Source organism: Berghia stephanieae, chromosome 10 (assembly GCF_034508935.2).
Source record: "Berghia stephanieae isolate SIO BIC M18660-M18661 chromosome 10, UCSD_Bste_1.3, whole genome shotgun sequence".
Taxonomy (NCBI): Eukaryota; Metazoa; Mollusca; class Gastropoda; order Nudibranchia; family Aeolidiidae; genus Berghia; species Berghia stephanieae.
In genome coordinates, this window is record NC_088369.1 from 25,172,880 (window position 1) to 25,189,874 (window position 16,995).

The 16,995-nt window shown below is 33.3% G+C and overlaps 1 protein-coding gene across 2 annotated transcripts; it reads right to left on the reverse strand.

Moving 5' to 3' along the window:
- Nucleotides 1-204: 204 nt before the first annotated feature.
- Nucleotides 205-16,205, reverse strand: LOC144980873 (aprataxin-like). 2 transcript variants are annotated; one of them, XM_078928756.1, is made up of 7 exons: nucleotides 15,968-16,205; nucleotides 13,015-13,206; nucleotides 11,739-11,857; nucleotides 8,522-8,575; nucleotides 6,383-6,486; nucleotides 4,241-4,322; nucleotides 205-3,552 (listed from the first exon to the last, which is right to left on the reverse strand). In XM_078928756.1, exons 2-7 carry the CDS (start codon nucleotides 13,195-13,197, stop codon nucleotides 3,459-3,461), a joined length of 636 nt encoding a protein of 211 aa, XP_078784882.1. In that variant the 5' UTR covers nucleotides 13,198-13,206; nucleotides 15,968-16,205; the 3' UTR covers nucleotides 205-3,458. The 2 variants fall into 2 exon arrangements, with proteins under 2 accessions (XP_078784882.1, XP_078784881.1); XM_078928755.1 differs by lacking the exon at nucleotides 15,968-16,205 and adding an exon at nucleotides 15,745-15,808 and having other exon boundaries at nucleotides 3,331-3,552.
- Nucleotides 16,206-16,995: the final 790 nt, after the last annotated feature.

A 16,995-nucleotide genomic window follows, 5' to 3' on the forward strand; every position in this document is an offset into this window, starting at 1 on the left:
ACCATATCAGAGTTGTGGTAGAACACTATATGTGGATAACTATAAAACACTACCTCTGACCTTTTCACACATCTTTACAGCAGCCAAACTCGAGCTTGAGGCACCATGAGGCTGAACAGAAAGAATGGACCAACCAAGATGTTGATCCCCAAACTTGTGAGAAATTATTCTGAGACTCACTCTGTTACAAATGGGACATTAAACTTTTTCGATAAGAGGGAGGTGAACATCCTGACGACTTGCCCACAACAACAAAACTGGAAAATAGTCCTGTAACGAAAAAGATCGTCAGGCTCGCTGCTGTCAATGACTACAACTTTATGAGAGTTGTGGACAGAAGTGACCAGATGGTGGCAAATCACGTAATAAGAGGACACTTGAAGTGGTGGAAGAAGGCCTTCTTCCACATGTACATGCTCAGCATCTTGAGTGTGTATTTTATGTTCAAAGGAAATGCAAAAATATAGCTATCGACTCTTTCCTCATGAGGATTCTCAACAAGCAGTACATACCTATATCTCACCTACATTAGGAATGTTTATGTTGGTGGCTCTTCAATCCTCAGACTAACTGGACAACACTTCCAGCAGTCAATCCGGCCCAAGCCAAACGCTGGAATCTTCAGCGTGAATGTGTGCTTCATTCTGAACCAGGGAAGCGGAAGTTCTCTTGATACGAGTGCCCTGTCTATAACGTTGGACTTCACGTTGAACCTTGTTTCAAGATTTACCACAGAAACAAGGACAACAAGCGTGCGGCCAAGAGAACACTGGATTAGATTGCTGTTCACAAGTCCTTTTAAGGGCTACAAGAAAAACCAGTCCTTTTAAGGACTACAAGAAAAATCTGTCCCTTTAAGGACAAGAAAAATCTGTCCCTTTAAGGACTACAAGAAAAATCTGTCCCTTTAAGGACTACAAGAAAAATCTGTCCCTTTAAGGACTACAAGAAAAATCTGTCCCTTTAAGGACTACAAGAAAAATCTGTCCCTTTAAGGACTAGAAGAAAAATCTGTCCCTTTAAGGACTAGAAGAAAAATCTGTCCCTTTAAGGACTACAAGAAAAGCCAGTCCCTTTAAGGACTACAAGAAAAGCCAGTCCTTTTAAGGACTACAAGAAAAATCTGTCCCTTTAAGGACTACAAGAAAAATCTGTCCCTTTAAGGACTACAAGAAAAATCTGTCCCTTTAAGGACTACAAGAAAAATCTGTCCCTTTAAGGACTACAAGAAAAATCTGTCCCTTTAAGGACTACAAGAAAAATCTGTCCCTTTAAGGACTACAAGAAAAATCTGTCCCTTTAAGGACTACAAGAAAAATCTGTCCCTTTAAGGACTACAAGAAAAATCTGTCCCTTTAAGGACTACAAGAAAAATCTGTCCCTTTAAGGACTACAAGAAAAATCTGTCCCTTTAAGGACTACAAGAAAAATCTGTCCCTTTAAGGACTACAAGAAAAATCTGTCCCTTTAAGGACTTCAAGAAAAATCTGTCCCTTTAAGGACTTCAAGAAAAATCTGTCCCTTTAAGGACTACAAGAAAAATCTGTCCCTTTAAGGACTACAAGAAAAATCTGTCCCTTTAAGGACTACAAGAAAAATCTGTCCCTTTAAGGACTACAAGAAAAGCCAGTCCCTTTAAGGGCTTCAAGAAAAACCAGTCCTTTTAAGGACTACAAGAAAAATCTGTCCCTTTAAGGACTTCTGTCATCTGCTTCACCTTCATCACTTTTCTTTTGTCTACCTTTCTAATTCGCCTATGGCAGTTCCAAGCCTGCAATCTGGAAACAGGGACTCAGAGGAGAAAGAATAACCTTAATTAAACTTTTTCAGCAGTGTTGTCATATCATTTGGATTACTACTGTTATCATTGATTTATGGATTATATATAGAGAGGGTAAGTGGTTTCAGTCATCATTATATACTTATTTCTAATTTCCTCAACTAAATCAATCATTTCCTATTTTTGTTGATTTTAAAATTAGTTCCTCTTGCTTCAGTCATATATATTTCATACTGGCTAACTAGGTCTGAATTTATTTAAGCTTTTAGAAAATGTATGGTCAACAATGATATTAGAGCAGAGATTTTACGTTTATTGACCTAGTTTGGTTTTGACCAATTCCTCTCTGCCAGGCCCAATGTAAATGTATGGTCAACAATGATATTAGAGCAGAGATTTTACGTTTATTGACCTAGTTTGGTTTTGACCAATTCCTCTCTGCCAGGCCCAATGTAAATGTATGGTCAACAATGATATTAGAGCAGAGATTTTACGTTTATTGACCTAGTTTGGTTTTGACCAATTCCTCTCTGCAAGGCCCAATGTAAATGTATGGTCAACAATGATATTAGAGCAGAGATTTTACGTTTATTGACCTAGTTTGGTTTTGACCAATTCCTCTCTGCCAGGCCCAATGTTTACAATCAACTTTGCTAGGCAACTACTGGGAACTAACTGGCCATCATTTCCAGTTGACCCCAAAGCGGTAGAGGGGTTAATAACCCAATTTCCGTACAGAGTTCCAAAATCAATAAAAAATAACCACCGCATGTCCCCTAAACCAATGAAGTTTGAGTAAAATATATGCCTTCATTAAGGAGAATGAATTTAGTTTGCTCAAAATCTAAAAACTTAAACATCTAATTCTGATCATTGTATGCAAATGTTGCTCCATGAAGCTCGAAGAAATAATATAAAATTGAATGAAAACTTTGATTTAATAAACGAAAACAGAAAATGTGAATGTTTTGGGTTACCCCTTTATCAACAAAACACGATGATTGATTAAACGTCCACATCACCTGTTTTCGTTTATCAAATTGAAGCTTTCATTCAATTTTATATTGTTATTTAACTCTGATCATTGTGATTTTCAACTCAATTTTCTTCATCTAGTATTTCATTCCAACATAATACCAGATGAAACATAGGTCGTATTTTTAAAGCTTACCTCTCTCTTTCATATCATCCAATGCACCATTTAATCTCATTCGCATAGATTCCATTGAAAAGTTTCACATACAATAAATTGGCACTGGGATGGAAATATAAAGATAATAATACTTGCATTGTGCAAAGCTTTGCCATCAAGTCAGCTGAAAAAGTACGTATGAAACACTGCCAGACAAAGCAGTAAGAAAACTACAAGAAAACAATCAGCCTGCCTCAATCGGGGATCGAACATCAGATCTCCTGTGGCCATTCTGATCAGCTAGTAATATTGAGCTCTGAGATTCAATAAACGTGCTTCAACTTGGGATTGAACCTCAGACCTTCTGATTACTGATCAGAATGACCGGTTATCAGGAGGTTTGAGGTTTGATCCCAGCCGATGCAACCAAATTTTTTCTTGTATTTTTCTTTCTTTCTTGTCTGCTACTATTTCATAGACACTTTTTCAGAATTTAATCTGACATCAGTGCCTGCTTCCTAATTTTATTACTTTGACGTGTCCCTGTCATAAAGATTTCTTGGAGACTGAAACGTCGTGTAAAACTATGTGTCCTTTCAACGATGGAATTGTGCTGAAGCTTTCATCACAGATATGGCACCTGCAACAAACAAAAGGAAAAGATGAATCTCTTCATATAAAATTTACATCAATTTCTATCTATATCAGTGATGATACAAAAAGTCAAAAAGGAGGAAAAGTCTCGGAAAAACGGAAAACTCACCTAGAACATTCTTGCACCACAGGAAAGTAGGCAGGATGACTTCTTTTGAGTACTTGAAGAGTACTATGTGTAGTACTAGTTTTTTATATATATACTTTTTCTTTAAAAAGGAGGTATTTTTTAAAGATTTATTATATAAAAAAAAAGTAAAAGGAGGAAATGAAGGAAATATCCGCGGATCGAGGATCTGAGGAGGAAAACCGAGGAAAGGAAAGAAAACCGCGGATTTCCGCGGATCCGCGGAAAAGTATCATCACTGCTATATGGAACAGCATTAGAAAGCCCAGTCAAAACAAATTATTAAAGCAAAAAAAAAAAAAATGAAGAAAATATTATTTTAACTCTTTTTCAAATTTTGACAGTTTAATTATAAACATTTCAAAAAACAAAACAAGACAAAAGGGAATTAAAACATTGTCTTTTCATTTTTCATTGTTTTGTTTTTTTGTTGTAGTTAAGTTGTCTTTTTTAAATATATTTTTTGTCCTGCCATAAATATGGATAACCTTAAATGGTAAAAAATATTGGGATATTGTCAATGTTACCCATGTATTATGTTGATTACCTTAAATCTTTCTTTAATAAATCTGAATACTTTTCTGAGTCAACACTCCATTTTCCATTCGAAGAAATGGCCTTGATTACATCTGGAAGTTATAAAATAGAGAGAAAAGAAAGATATCTCCAATAATTTCGAAAGGAGAAAAGGACAATCAGAATCCTATCTACCAATGTAACCAATTGTCTCAAAAAATGGTATTCAATTGGGATGGATCATCAGACCCGATAAGTTGAATTTAGAATTGAACTGATAAATACAAACTTTTCATGTTTTGAAATATAAGACATTGTATTTATTCTTCACTATTATGAATAGAAGTTAACCCGCAGTTTTTATATTTTGCGGTTATAGATTCAATTTCCAGCACAAGGTTAATCCCGATCGCATTACAGCTTTGATATGGTGGGTCACAAATATCAAATAAGGAAACAATATCAAAACAACCAACTAACAGGGGAGCCAATTCAGGAGGCAAAAATTTATTGAACTTTTAAGCAAAGACATTGACAGACCACTTTCTGAGTGCGTAACTCCAACAAGACATTATGGACATTAGAAGACATTATTGACTTACTGATCATCGGACCTGTTAAGTTGAACTGATAAGAAATACAAATTTTTCAAGGTTTTGAAATATAATATTGTATTTATTCTTCACTATTATGAATAGAAGTTAACCCACAGTTTTTATATTTGCAGTTATAGATTCAATTACCAGCACAATGTTCATCCCAAGAGGCAAAAATTTACTGAACTTTTAAGCAAACACATTGACAGACCCCTTTCTGAGTGTTTAACTCCAACAAGAAGACATTTATGTAGTTACTTTTTTCCCCCCATTTAGCAGGAGATTTGAAAATATACTGGGGGGTTTATAACATAGAATTCAGTAAATATACGGAAAATTGGCAACCTTGTACTTATTTTTTTTAATGGAATTATCCCAACGTTTAATCTAAATCCAGACCTGCCAAATTGAAAACGTCAAATTTAGTAATTTGTATGTCAATTTTTAGTAATTTGACAAGGAAATTAGTAATTTCTGAAATCATGTACAAACAACCACAGTTTGACATTGATGATGCCATGTTTATGCGCTGTAGAAATGTCTTATTATTATTATTATTATTATCATTATTATTATTGTTATTTAAGTATTACTGGGAATTAAAAATTCGTAATTTTCCATACAATTTCGTATTTGGCCAAGAAATTTGTCTCAAATTCGTAAAATTACGAAAAATTCGTTGGATTTGGCAGGTATGTAAATCTGATTCTCCCAAAAGAGGATGGATAACTTGACAATGAAAAATTGGGATAATTTGTGTAAAGTGCCTCAAGGCAACAACACAATAATGCAGAGACAAAAATGTCCTACCCGTCCATCACTTCCATTGCTTTACATTGCACGATGAAACATTACACTCTAAAGAGCTTATATAATAAGCTGGTATTGTCATAAAAATTCAGATTTTAAATTAGCTGTCAGCAACACCACACCCATAATAAGATTGCTTTTATACTTTCAGAGCATTCCAGCCTGTATCACATGAAACGGACAATAGCAATTGCTAGTTTGTTTGTTGCTTTAGGTCTCTTCCAACACAATTGAGGTTATATGAGAGACCGCTGAAACAAAAAAACAAGCAATCTAACAAAAATAGTACAAATGTAAATCAAAATCATAACCTAAAGATATAAGCTAAATTATAAATAACCAAGAACAGGCAGAAGATTTACAGAAAAAAAAATATCCCCTGTCAAAAATACAATCACAAACCAAAGAAGCAGGATAGGCTAGTAAAGAGAAGAAGAAACGACATCACTATCGGATCGTACACCCATGCGAACATCATAGGTATATGATTCAAGGGTGATGCTCCCATCCAACCACCCGCAGCAATTGGTAGCTATACTATGGATAGGATGCTAGAGTATATAGTGAAGTACTTTCTGCCAGATCCAATAGACACAGCTACCCAACCCAATCACTTATGGGTGGACATCAAAATATCAAGTTTACCCAGAGTTGATCTGTCCCTTTGCGCATGAAGTGAGAGCTATCAGGAACCCCTTTTGCTTTTATAGAACTTCAATTTTTAAATATCATAATTCCTTCATTTAAAATATCAAAGGCAGTTTTACCCTCAGAATCCACAAAATACTTTGTTGTGAAGGAGTTCCAGTGCTTTTTGGTCTTCAGACATGGACTGTTAAAATCTTGGCTTATTACATGTAGATGAAGGTGGCTGTAATATATACAGAAAAATGGAAATAACTTGAAGTTTTAAAATACACATAAAGCCCTAGTTTATTTTCGTTTCTGTATAATTATAGGAACAATTAAAATTGATTTTTAGGACCTTACTCAAACTTATGGTACTTTTCACTACATATAATACAGACCTAGCAACCAAATAACTACTGGGCTGATATAAAAGGATCAGAAAAATAATATATTACATAAATTATATATATATATATATATATATATATATATATATATATATATATATATATATATTTCAATAATATATTACATTTATTTAAATTGGACATTTAATATCAAGGGCATAACTGGGGATGAACCGTCTTCATAGCGACCAACTTTTCAGAGAACACCCAGGCAAGCACACAATCACTGTGACCAGAGATGAAAAGCCACTACCACAACTGGTCTAGGGTCCTTTTAATCTAACATTAGATCTTTTACGACTAACCTAATACTATAAACTCTTCTGAACACCAGAAGAATACAATTCAAAGACATATACAGTCCATGCTTTTAAGCATGGTCATCGGAACGAGGCTTAGGCATGCTTAACTCAAGTTTACCCTCATTGAAAATCGAACAAATTTGTTGAATTTGCCATGCATATGAACTCGAGAGAGTCAATGCCGAATCCAAGAGTGACCAGCGTGCTTGAGTTCAATGTCAGCTTAATCGAAATGATTCCATGAATTGAATTTCATGAGTTATTTCCCTTTGTTAGTAATGATTGGGCAGCGCATTGATGTTACAGCATTATCTATTATTACCTAGTCATAGTGGGGTTGCGTTGGTTTTATTTTCCTTGATTTATTTTCATTTTTCACATAGGGGAGAATGTTGGTGATGGGGTAGGTCCGCCTTATTTTGGTGAAAAAAATTCAGAAATTGAGCTTTGTTTAAGATGTGAAACAATGATGTTGCACAGTTCTTGTAATTGTCTCTTTATCCCTCACTTGTATTCTTTCTGTATTTCTTTCTCAAATTTACAGCTTTGATGACTAGTTTGTTCAAATGGCCATGACAGTTAGTGGAGAAAAATTACAACTAACAATCAGAATCAGATACAGTTCTAAGCATACCTGAAGCTGAAGTTACCGTTCTTAAGAGTGTGTAGTTTATAAAGCAAACATCCAGTCAGAGCCATTTACCGTGTTTAATTCTAAAACATGCTTCATGTCGCCATGCTTAAAGACATCGTCAGTCTGTAGTATTTGTGGTTAAACTGCGGCTGTTGCAACTTCTTTTGCCCTCTTCAGGAATTCTATAGTGAACTATGTTTTATAACAAGACTTTGACGTCATATCAAGAAGACCAGCTAACATGTCTGTGTTGAGGGATCTTCTAAACTATGTTTGTATTTCCATACTTGACTAAAAAGGCGCTCACATTCACAATTTGAGTGAAGAATAGTTAGTAGCCCTAGCATGAAATAAGTTAAACTTTCAAATCTTTGCAAAGCAGAGACAGCGACAAATTTGCCCCGAGCAAACTATTGCTTAACTGAAGAAAGCTGAAAGAATTCTTCTAAGAATTAACTCATTCCAATTAATTAATCAATACCAGTATAAAATTTTTCCCTATTCTTTAATTAAAGCCTATACTTCAAACTTTTTTCGTAAAATTATTTTTAAAAAACTAAAAGAAACAACTATTTCTTTAAAACGTTTTCTACCCCTCTCTGCATGAAAAAAAACTTTTTATTTTTGGGAGGAGAAAGTAGGAAATTGCCAATAATGACGTCACATGCCCTGATATAATAGTCCCCACACATCGTGCCCATCACAGTTCATCACTACTTTTGCAGATTTTGTCAATACCATTTATGATAATAGACAGACATTCAAAGGTATCGGGGAAAAAAAATATCACAATTTCATAATATTTGGGACCAAACAAATCAGTAAGTTCGAATAAACAATATAAATTATCAACTTAACATTACTCATCACATATTTCTTGTTATCAAACGAAAAAAAAACCCCATAAAGAAATCATCCATTTAAACCACTTACCTCATACTGGGAACTGCATGATACCCAAGTCGAAATCGTAAATCTTTATCTGCTCTGAAGTTACAAAATAAAATACTAATAAGTCTATAAGTATCAAACAATAAATTCTAAACATGAAATCTAGTTATACTTATTGTTTAAAACCACTTGTTGCTTGCTTTTCACACCTGCCTGAAATTTTTTTTTTTAAAGATCTGTATTCATAACAAAAAGAAGGAAAAAAATGGGGAGATAAATATAATAATAATAATAATAATAATAATAATAATAATAATAATAATAATAATAATAATAATAATAATAATAATAATAATAATAATAATAATAATAATAATAATAATAAAAATGTAACTTATTTATATAGTGTCATTCCATACAATATAGCTCTAGGCGCACAAAATACATGTCAAGAAATATATATCAGTAAAAAAAAGTAAATAAATAAAAATGACTATCATATTATCAACAACATTTAAATGAGAATACAGAATTATTCTTTTTTAAATGTCAATTAGGGTAAATATGTTATATGAGGTCACAGTACAAAAATACGTTTCCATCTAGGATGTGCAATTTCAAACAAGTCTTTAAAAACATATGTTTAAAAAATATATTGAATCATTCAAATGATTTCAATAAGATGAATTTGATTTCAGATCGGAAAACGGTAACCTGATGCTTGAACAATAGAAACAGAGAGCATTTTTATTGCAAAATTTCACTATTAAAAATTCTTCTTTAAAAAGAAAAACCACAGGAAAAAGTATATGCAATATGACTCAATAAATGAGTAAAAGTTCACTATCATTGAATGTAAAGTATAAATTATGGAAGCAATGGAAGAAAGACAAGACGAAAAAAAAAAAACCCAAAAAAAAACAACATAAAAAAAAAGTTATCAGAGAGAGACACAGGGAGGCCATTATAGACCATGACAAGGGGAATAACCGATGTAATCCTTTTTGTCCACCAGGGAACTACAGAAATTGATCGGTTTACCCCATCGTCAGCCGTCATCTGCATTTTTTGCGGCCGCAAATATCAGGGCGATCTGCAAATTTGGGCAAATTTCCCAAAATTGGCAAATCGTGACAACTTTTGGGAAAATTGGCAAATCGCATGGCAAATTTTGGGGGAAAAAAAGAAGCAAAAACAAAATAACGAAAAAAAAGTGCGAAATTCGAGAAATGTTGCAGCTTTGCCTGGGCCCAAACCAAGGGAAGCTACTCTCTACGGATAATGATCCTTTAAAATCTTTGTAACAACGCTATTGTGTAAATTAATAAATGTAGCCAGCCTCCTTAAATGTAATAAATTGTCTTTTATATATATTTTTTTCTGTATCGCGTGTTAATTTTTACTGAAACGCTTAGTTCTCTATAAATTTTTTGGCAAATTTTGGTCTTTTTGACAAATTTCTTGGCAAATTTTGGGGGTTTTTTTGGGTAACTTTTGGCAAATTTTAGGTCCCAATTTGGTAAAAAATGCAGATGACAGATCGTCGGTTATAATGGAAAAACTACCAGGCCAGAAAGATCAGTTGACTTTAACTCTCGAATTCACCATGATTGAAAATCGAACAAATGTGTTCAATTTTCCATTTATATGTACTCAAGAGGGTTAAGCAAAGTTGACGTTATCCAGTATCAATGAACATACTTAACATTAGGAACAAAAAAATTTAGGACCAACAAAGTGTTGGCTTTATCTGGATTCCACTGTTTATTGATTTAATACTACAACAACCAAAAAAAGTTAGCAAAACAAAAAAAAAGATAAATAATTAAATAAATAGGGATGCCATTTGCTAAAATAAAAAAAAAGCCTGTCTCATAAAGACCATATCATATGAAAACATTTCGTGCAAAGCTTCTCTTCATCAAAAGGCATCATCCATAAAACAGAAAAAAGGATGCATATCCATCTAGCTTCGCTTTGAGTTGTCTTTGCACAGCCAATATTATAGCCTTTGCACAAGACCAATACTTTAGCCTTTGGACAAAAAATACTTAAGCCTTTGCACAACCAATACTATAGCCTTTGCACAAGACCAATACTATAGCCTTTGCACAATCAATACTTTAGCCTTTGAACAAGACCAATACTTTTGCCTTTGCACAATCAATACTTTTGCCTTTGCACAATCAATACTTTAGCCTTTGCACAACCAATACTATAGCCTTTGCACAAGACCAATACTTTAGCCTTGGCACAATCAATACTATAGCCTTTGCACAATCAATACTTTAGCCTTTGCACAATCAATACTTTAGCCTTTGTACAACCAATACTTTAGCCTTTGCACAATCAATACTTTAGCCTTTGCACAATCAATACTATAGCCTTTGCACAATCAATACTTTAGCCTTTGCACAATCAATACTTTAGCCTTTGCACAATCAATACTTTAGCCTTTGCACAATCAATACTATAGCCTTTGCACAATCAATACTATAGCCTTTGCACAATCAATACTTTAGCCTTTGCACAAGACCAATACTTTAGCCTTTGCACAACCAATACTATAGCCTTTACACAAGACCAATACTATAGCCTTTGCACAATCAATACTTTAGCCTTTGCACAAGACCAATACTATAGCCTTTGCACAAGACCAATACTTTAGCCTTTGCACAAGACCAATACTAATGCCTTTGCACAATCAATACTTTAGCCGTTGCACAACCAATACTTTAGCATTTGCACAACCAATACTATAGCCTTTGCACAAGACCAATACTATAGCCTTTGCACAATCAATACTATAGCCTTTGCACAATCAATACTTTAGCCTTTGCACAATCAATACTTTAGCCTTTGCACAAGACCAATACTAATGCCTTTGCACAATCAATACTATAGCCTTTGTACAACCAATACTTTAGCCGTTGCACAACCAATACTTTAGCATTTGCACAAGACCAATACTATAGCCTTTGCACAAGACCAATACTATAGTCTTTGTACAACCAATACTTTAGCCGTTGCACAACCAATACTTCAGCCTTTGCACAACCAATACTATAGCCTTTGCACAAGACCAATACTATAGCCTTTGCACAATCAATACTTTAGCCTTTGCACAACCAATACTTTAGCCTTTGCACAACCAATACTTTAGTCGGAAAAAGGGCAGCCTTAATATATAAATACTTTAAAATAAAATAAATAAAATAAAATAAACAAATGATAATTATGATCACATAAGAATAACAACCTGAAAGCAATTTCCTTTCCAATCTTGTGCATGTGATTCAGTAAATCAATTTGGGATGGCTTAAGGGCTTTTAAGCTTGGAATCTGTTCTTTGGGTAAAACCAGGAAATGGTACTTGGCCTAAATTTAAAAAAAAAAAAAAAAAAAATAGATTTGATTCAACAGATGGCAAGTGACTCAACAGATGACATGTAATCCAAACTACATTTTGACTATCTTATAACGGTGGGAATTGAGAATCAGAATTTCAGAGAGAAAGGTGGATCCAACTGACTGATGTCACAAAGATCTGTGGAGAGAGGGGGAAGCAACGGCAACCCTTGATGATGACTATGCTGATGATGATATAAAGATGGCTATAAGGGTGACGATGATGTGATGTGGTGACAGTAGTGGTTGTGACGATGGTTATGTGGCGGTGGTTGTGGTAAGAGGTCACAGTAGTGATGATGATGATATATATAGTTGTGGCATTGTGGGTGGTGATGAAAGAGAAAATGTTAATGATGTAGTATAAAGACTGTGGAAGTGATAATGATGGGTGTGGTGGTGTTTCTTTTAGTTTGTCTAAGAAATTCTTTCTAGTATTAAAAATTGAAATGGGGGAAATTCCCACCAATGCAATTTTTGAAATTGAAGCGTGAACAGACTTGGCTATATCAAAGAACTTTTAAACATTTATGACTCAAAGAGAAAGATCAAACAGTGATCAAAAAAATTCTTGAGAAACTTAAAACACATAATAATATGGATGAATAATTATTCAAAACTTTCGGGAGATCCAACACATTTATTGAGTAAAATGCATAACAGCAGCAAGAATTATCATATACCCACACAACTATGTGCAGCTATTATCTTAGCGTCGATATGTTTATGAAATAAAGAAAGAAAGAATTCTTTAAATAAATAAATTAAGTTCTTAGATGTCAACAGAGGTCTGATCCAAAATTAAATAAAACAAGTCGAAGCTCTAATGTAGACTTCAGAGTTTGAATGCACATCGAATTGCCTTCTACCTGTAGGACTCAAGTTTTGATTCGCTGACCATCGATTTCCTTTCTCCTGGTGGACAACGTACATACAACACATAGGACAAGACATTCAGCCTGTCAGGCAATTTACAGCCGGATCAATCTTGGCCGGGTTTTTTTTAAAAATTTTTCTCCGAATTCCTTATTTGACAACTTCCGGCATTTCCAATTTCCGGCAAAGTGGCATTTCTGAATAAGAAATAATCCCAAATCGGGAGTTGGCAGCTCTGTAACACGACTTACCTTTGGGTATTTATCTTTGATGACAACCACTTTGTCATCGGATTCAACGACCATTTCTGGATCATTCATCGATGTCAGTAGGCCAGTGCTCCAATGTCCAAAACGAGCAGCCATGATTATTTCTCTTACGTTTCCCGCTTTACTCTTCACTTGAAAATTTGCTGCACATGTAACAATTCGCATCACCTTGGCCTTAAAAGAAATAGAGAGAGAGAGAGAGAGAGAGAGAGAGAGAGAGAGAGAGAGAGAGAGAGAGAGAGAGAGAGAGAGAGAGAGAGAGAAACTATAAACTATGAATACATATATACAGAATACATGACTAAATTATCAGAGTATCAGAACTTTGCTTGTGTATTTGTAGCAAGGAGAAACGATCGCTGCTAATGTATTGACAAAGCGGGGATGGCCGAACGCGATGTGGTTCATTGGATTAAAATCTCAATATCTCTGAACTATTTCTCCTATCTAAATTTGGCATCGATTGAAATATCATTATTATACCATATTATATGTAGATGTCCTAAAAAAGAAAAACGGTAGCCCTTCAGAGCAATTAGGCCCATGGAGACAGAGTTTATCCCGGCTTCTATAGGTTGAAACAGACAATAGCAATTGCTTGCTACCCTTTGAATAGGATGCTAGTCTATTGCAAAGTACTTTTTGTCAGTTCTAACAGACCCAGCTACCCAATCACTGATGGTGGACAGTTGTTAAAAAAAAATATTGAGAAAGAACTCTATGATAAGTGAGCAAAGTAAATATCAAATGCAGAAAATATTTCTCCGTGTCGAAATAAACAGCTCTTTGAAATTCTTATGAAATTGACAAATGTATAATAGTAATGGAATTCAATTTTATTCAGCACTTGAATCATAAGTGTTGAGTTGATTGACAAATCAGCTATGCTTATAATGTAAGAAAGCATCAAATTGAGAAATTTGAAGTCGAGGAAGACGGATTATTTGGGATGCTTTTATAAGATATTTTTCTTCTTGCTTTGTCTGGCACTGTTTCATACACACTTGTACAGATCTTTATGAGTAAGAAAGCGTACATGTTTTTTGAAATACCTGGATTTGTTGGCACATCCTATATGTAGCTATGAGTTATTTTTTCACAAAGCAAAAGGCTCTTTCATTATGTCAGTCTCACTACATCTCTAAAATTTGTGAAACAAGTGAGTAAATAAGAGCCTTTTCCCAGGACTCAAACTATACACCGGTCAGTAAAGAAAGTGATCTTCTTCTTCCTTTGATTGCCCAAAATCAATTGGTTGATTATTATGGCAAATATGAAACTGCTTTCTAATCTCTCTGTATTCCTTGTTTATAATCGTTAGTCTAAAATCAATTTCCAGGGACATTCAGGGGTCGTCAACGTTGGTCAGTGATGGTTTGTGTAAGGTCTAAGTATCTGCATAGCAACTTGCCACAAAAGCATCAATTGTAGTGGCTTCGGTCACTTTAGCGTCAAGCTGGTTCTAGTCTCTGACCGTACGCGGCAAGAAGGAAAATTGATGAATTATGATGAATAAATATCAATCCTGTGTATCAGTCTATTAAGTGGAATCAAGTCACCATGAATCTTCTGTACTTTTAACTATAGGGAGATCCAAATTTAACAATCTTTCTTCTGAACAATAGTAAATATACACTTTTTGTATTCAATTGGAAATCATTTTAAAGGGCTGAAAATAAGTATAATTTATTTTCGAAATAGGAAAAAAATTAGGAGTCAGTAAAAATTGATAAAAATACGACTGATGGTGAGTGAAATACAATATAACGCCCAAGTTCATCAATTGTAATCACATTTGGTTGAGATATTTATCAATAAATAATTCTATTATTAACAGAGTGTCTTGATAAATGGTAACCTCAGAATCCACATACACAGTAACTCGTTTGCTGGCGATACAACCTCAATGTCTTGTTGTGGGTGGTATAAGTATAAGTTATTCTTTTTTAATCAATCAGTACAATTCAACCCGTAAAAAGCGAAATTTAATCTTACTGAAATCGGACATTAGATCGACAAGCAATGCAAGCATAGTTTAATTGAAACTCGAGTCAAAATACTCTTAATTATAGGGAGAGAGAGAGAGAGAGAGAGAGGGAGGGAGGAAGAGAGAGAGAATGAGAGAGAGAGAGAATGAGATAGAGAGAGAGAGAGAGAGAGAGAGAGAGAGAGAGAGAGAGAAACAGATGACAGAGAAAGAAGGAAAGATGGAAAGAAAGTATAAATATAAAAACGAGAGGTATTTGGACAAAGAAAAAAGATAGATAGATAGAGATAGAGTAGAGAGAGGGGGAGAGTAGAGAGAGAGAGAGAGAGAGAGAGAGAGAGAGAGAGAGAGAGAGAGAGAGAGAGTCTCACACCTGCTACGGAACAAATTTTAGGCACTAATTTTTAATGCACTAGATAGTTAATTTTTAACGGTGTCGGTTCGTAAAATGTTCGAATTTTTGCATTTTTTGATTTTTCAACTGTCCGTATGCACAAAATTGCATATCTAGTGGCACTTCTTCCGCATGTTTTTTTTTTTTTCATTATCATTAATAAAACTTTTTTTCAAACTTTTGAAAAGACTTTTGAATGATGATTGTGAATGACGATGAAAATGAAAATTACGAAATAATTTCATATTGTCATAAATAACTGAAATTCATCAAGGATTGTCTAGGTCTAGATCAACATTACATCTGAACCGTTTATTCTAATAATACCTACCGAATAATTTCCAACAAATGAAAATGCATCTTCAACTTCAAATCTAAACTGAACTACTTTTGAAGGTAGAAGTTTTTTTCTATTTAAATTCATCGTAGACAATTTAAAGATGCCAACAAATGTTGGTTCTACCGGCCCTTCACTGCCTTCACTCTAACTCTAATTTGAATTTTGGTCTGGAATAAGTCTATACCTAGTTATAGTTAGTTACCTAACTACTAACCTACTTCAACTTCAGTCAGTGTAGTGTAGTGTCAGTGAAGTGAAAGTGAAGATAGGTCGAGAGTGAGTCTAGCTCGCCTGCCTTGGCTTTGTCTTATGCAAAGAATAAGATGAGACGTGAGATAACTCAGACACTAAAAATAACTGATGCAAACTCATGTGAACACACTTTTAAAAATCATTTAAATAAGTCAGGTGAGTGAACACCATGGTGAACACTGATCAACAATGCAACAAGCGAAAGAAAATCTCGAACTGCAATGAAATCTGTATGGCCAAAACTTTTTTTCAAAAATTGGCCTAAACTAAAAAATAAAGTTTCATTAACATACCAAATTAAATTTTGTAATGCTGTACCAACAATCAAACAACTTATTCATTTAATACTAATAACTTGCTAGATTCAGGTTGTGTCTGTTAAATTGCAATACATTATGCACAAAAATAATTTTGTGTTAAGAAATTGGCGTTATTAGTGCCAAAGCGGCAATCTTGAGAAAACTGCTATGTAACAAATTCCGAGAAATCGTCACTCACCGAAAAACTGCAAAGAAAGGATTGTTGACCGTTTCATAAGAATTTTGCTTTCTACATATTATTATTATTATTATTATTATTATTATTATTATTATTATTATTATTATTATATTATATTATTATTATTATTATTATTATATTATTATTTTATTATTATTATATTATTTTATTTATTATTAATTATTATTATTATTATTATTATTATTATTATTATTATTATTATTATTATTATTATTATATTATTATTATTATTTATTATTATTATTATTATTATTATTATTATTATTTATTATTATTATTATTATTTATTATTATTATATTATTATTATTATTATTATTATATTATTATTATAATTATTATTAATTATTTATTATTATTATTATATTATTATATTATTATTATTATTATATATTATATATTATTATTATTAATTATTATTATTATTATTATTATTATTATTATTATTATTATTATTATTATTATTATTATTA

Bases quoted from the DNA above. Each gene is read 5' to 3' on its own strand.
- LOC144980873 (XM_078928756.1), bottom strand. From the start codon at position 13,197: ATGCGAATTGTTACATGTGCAGCAAATTTTCAAGTGAAGAGTAAAGCG. The intron at 11,858-13,014 runs GTAAGTCGTGTT...TTTTAAATTTAG, and splicing joins TCAAAGATAAATACCCAAAG to GCCAAGTACCATTTCCTGGT. The intron at 4,323-6,382 runs GTAAAACTGCCT...TATAACTTCCAG, and splicing joins GTATTTTGTGGATTCTGAGG to ATGTAATCAAGGCCATTTCT.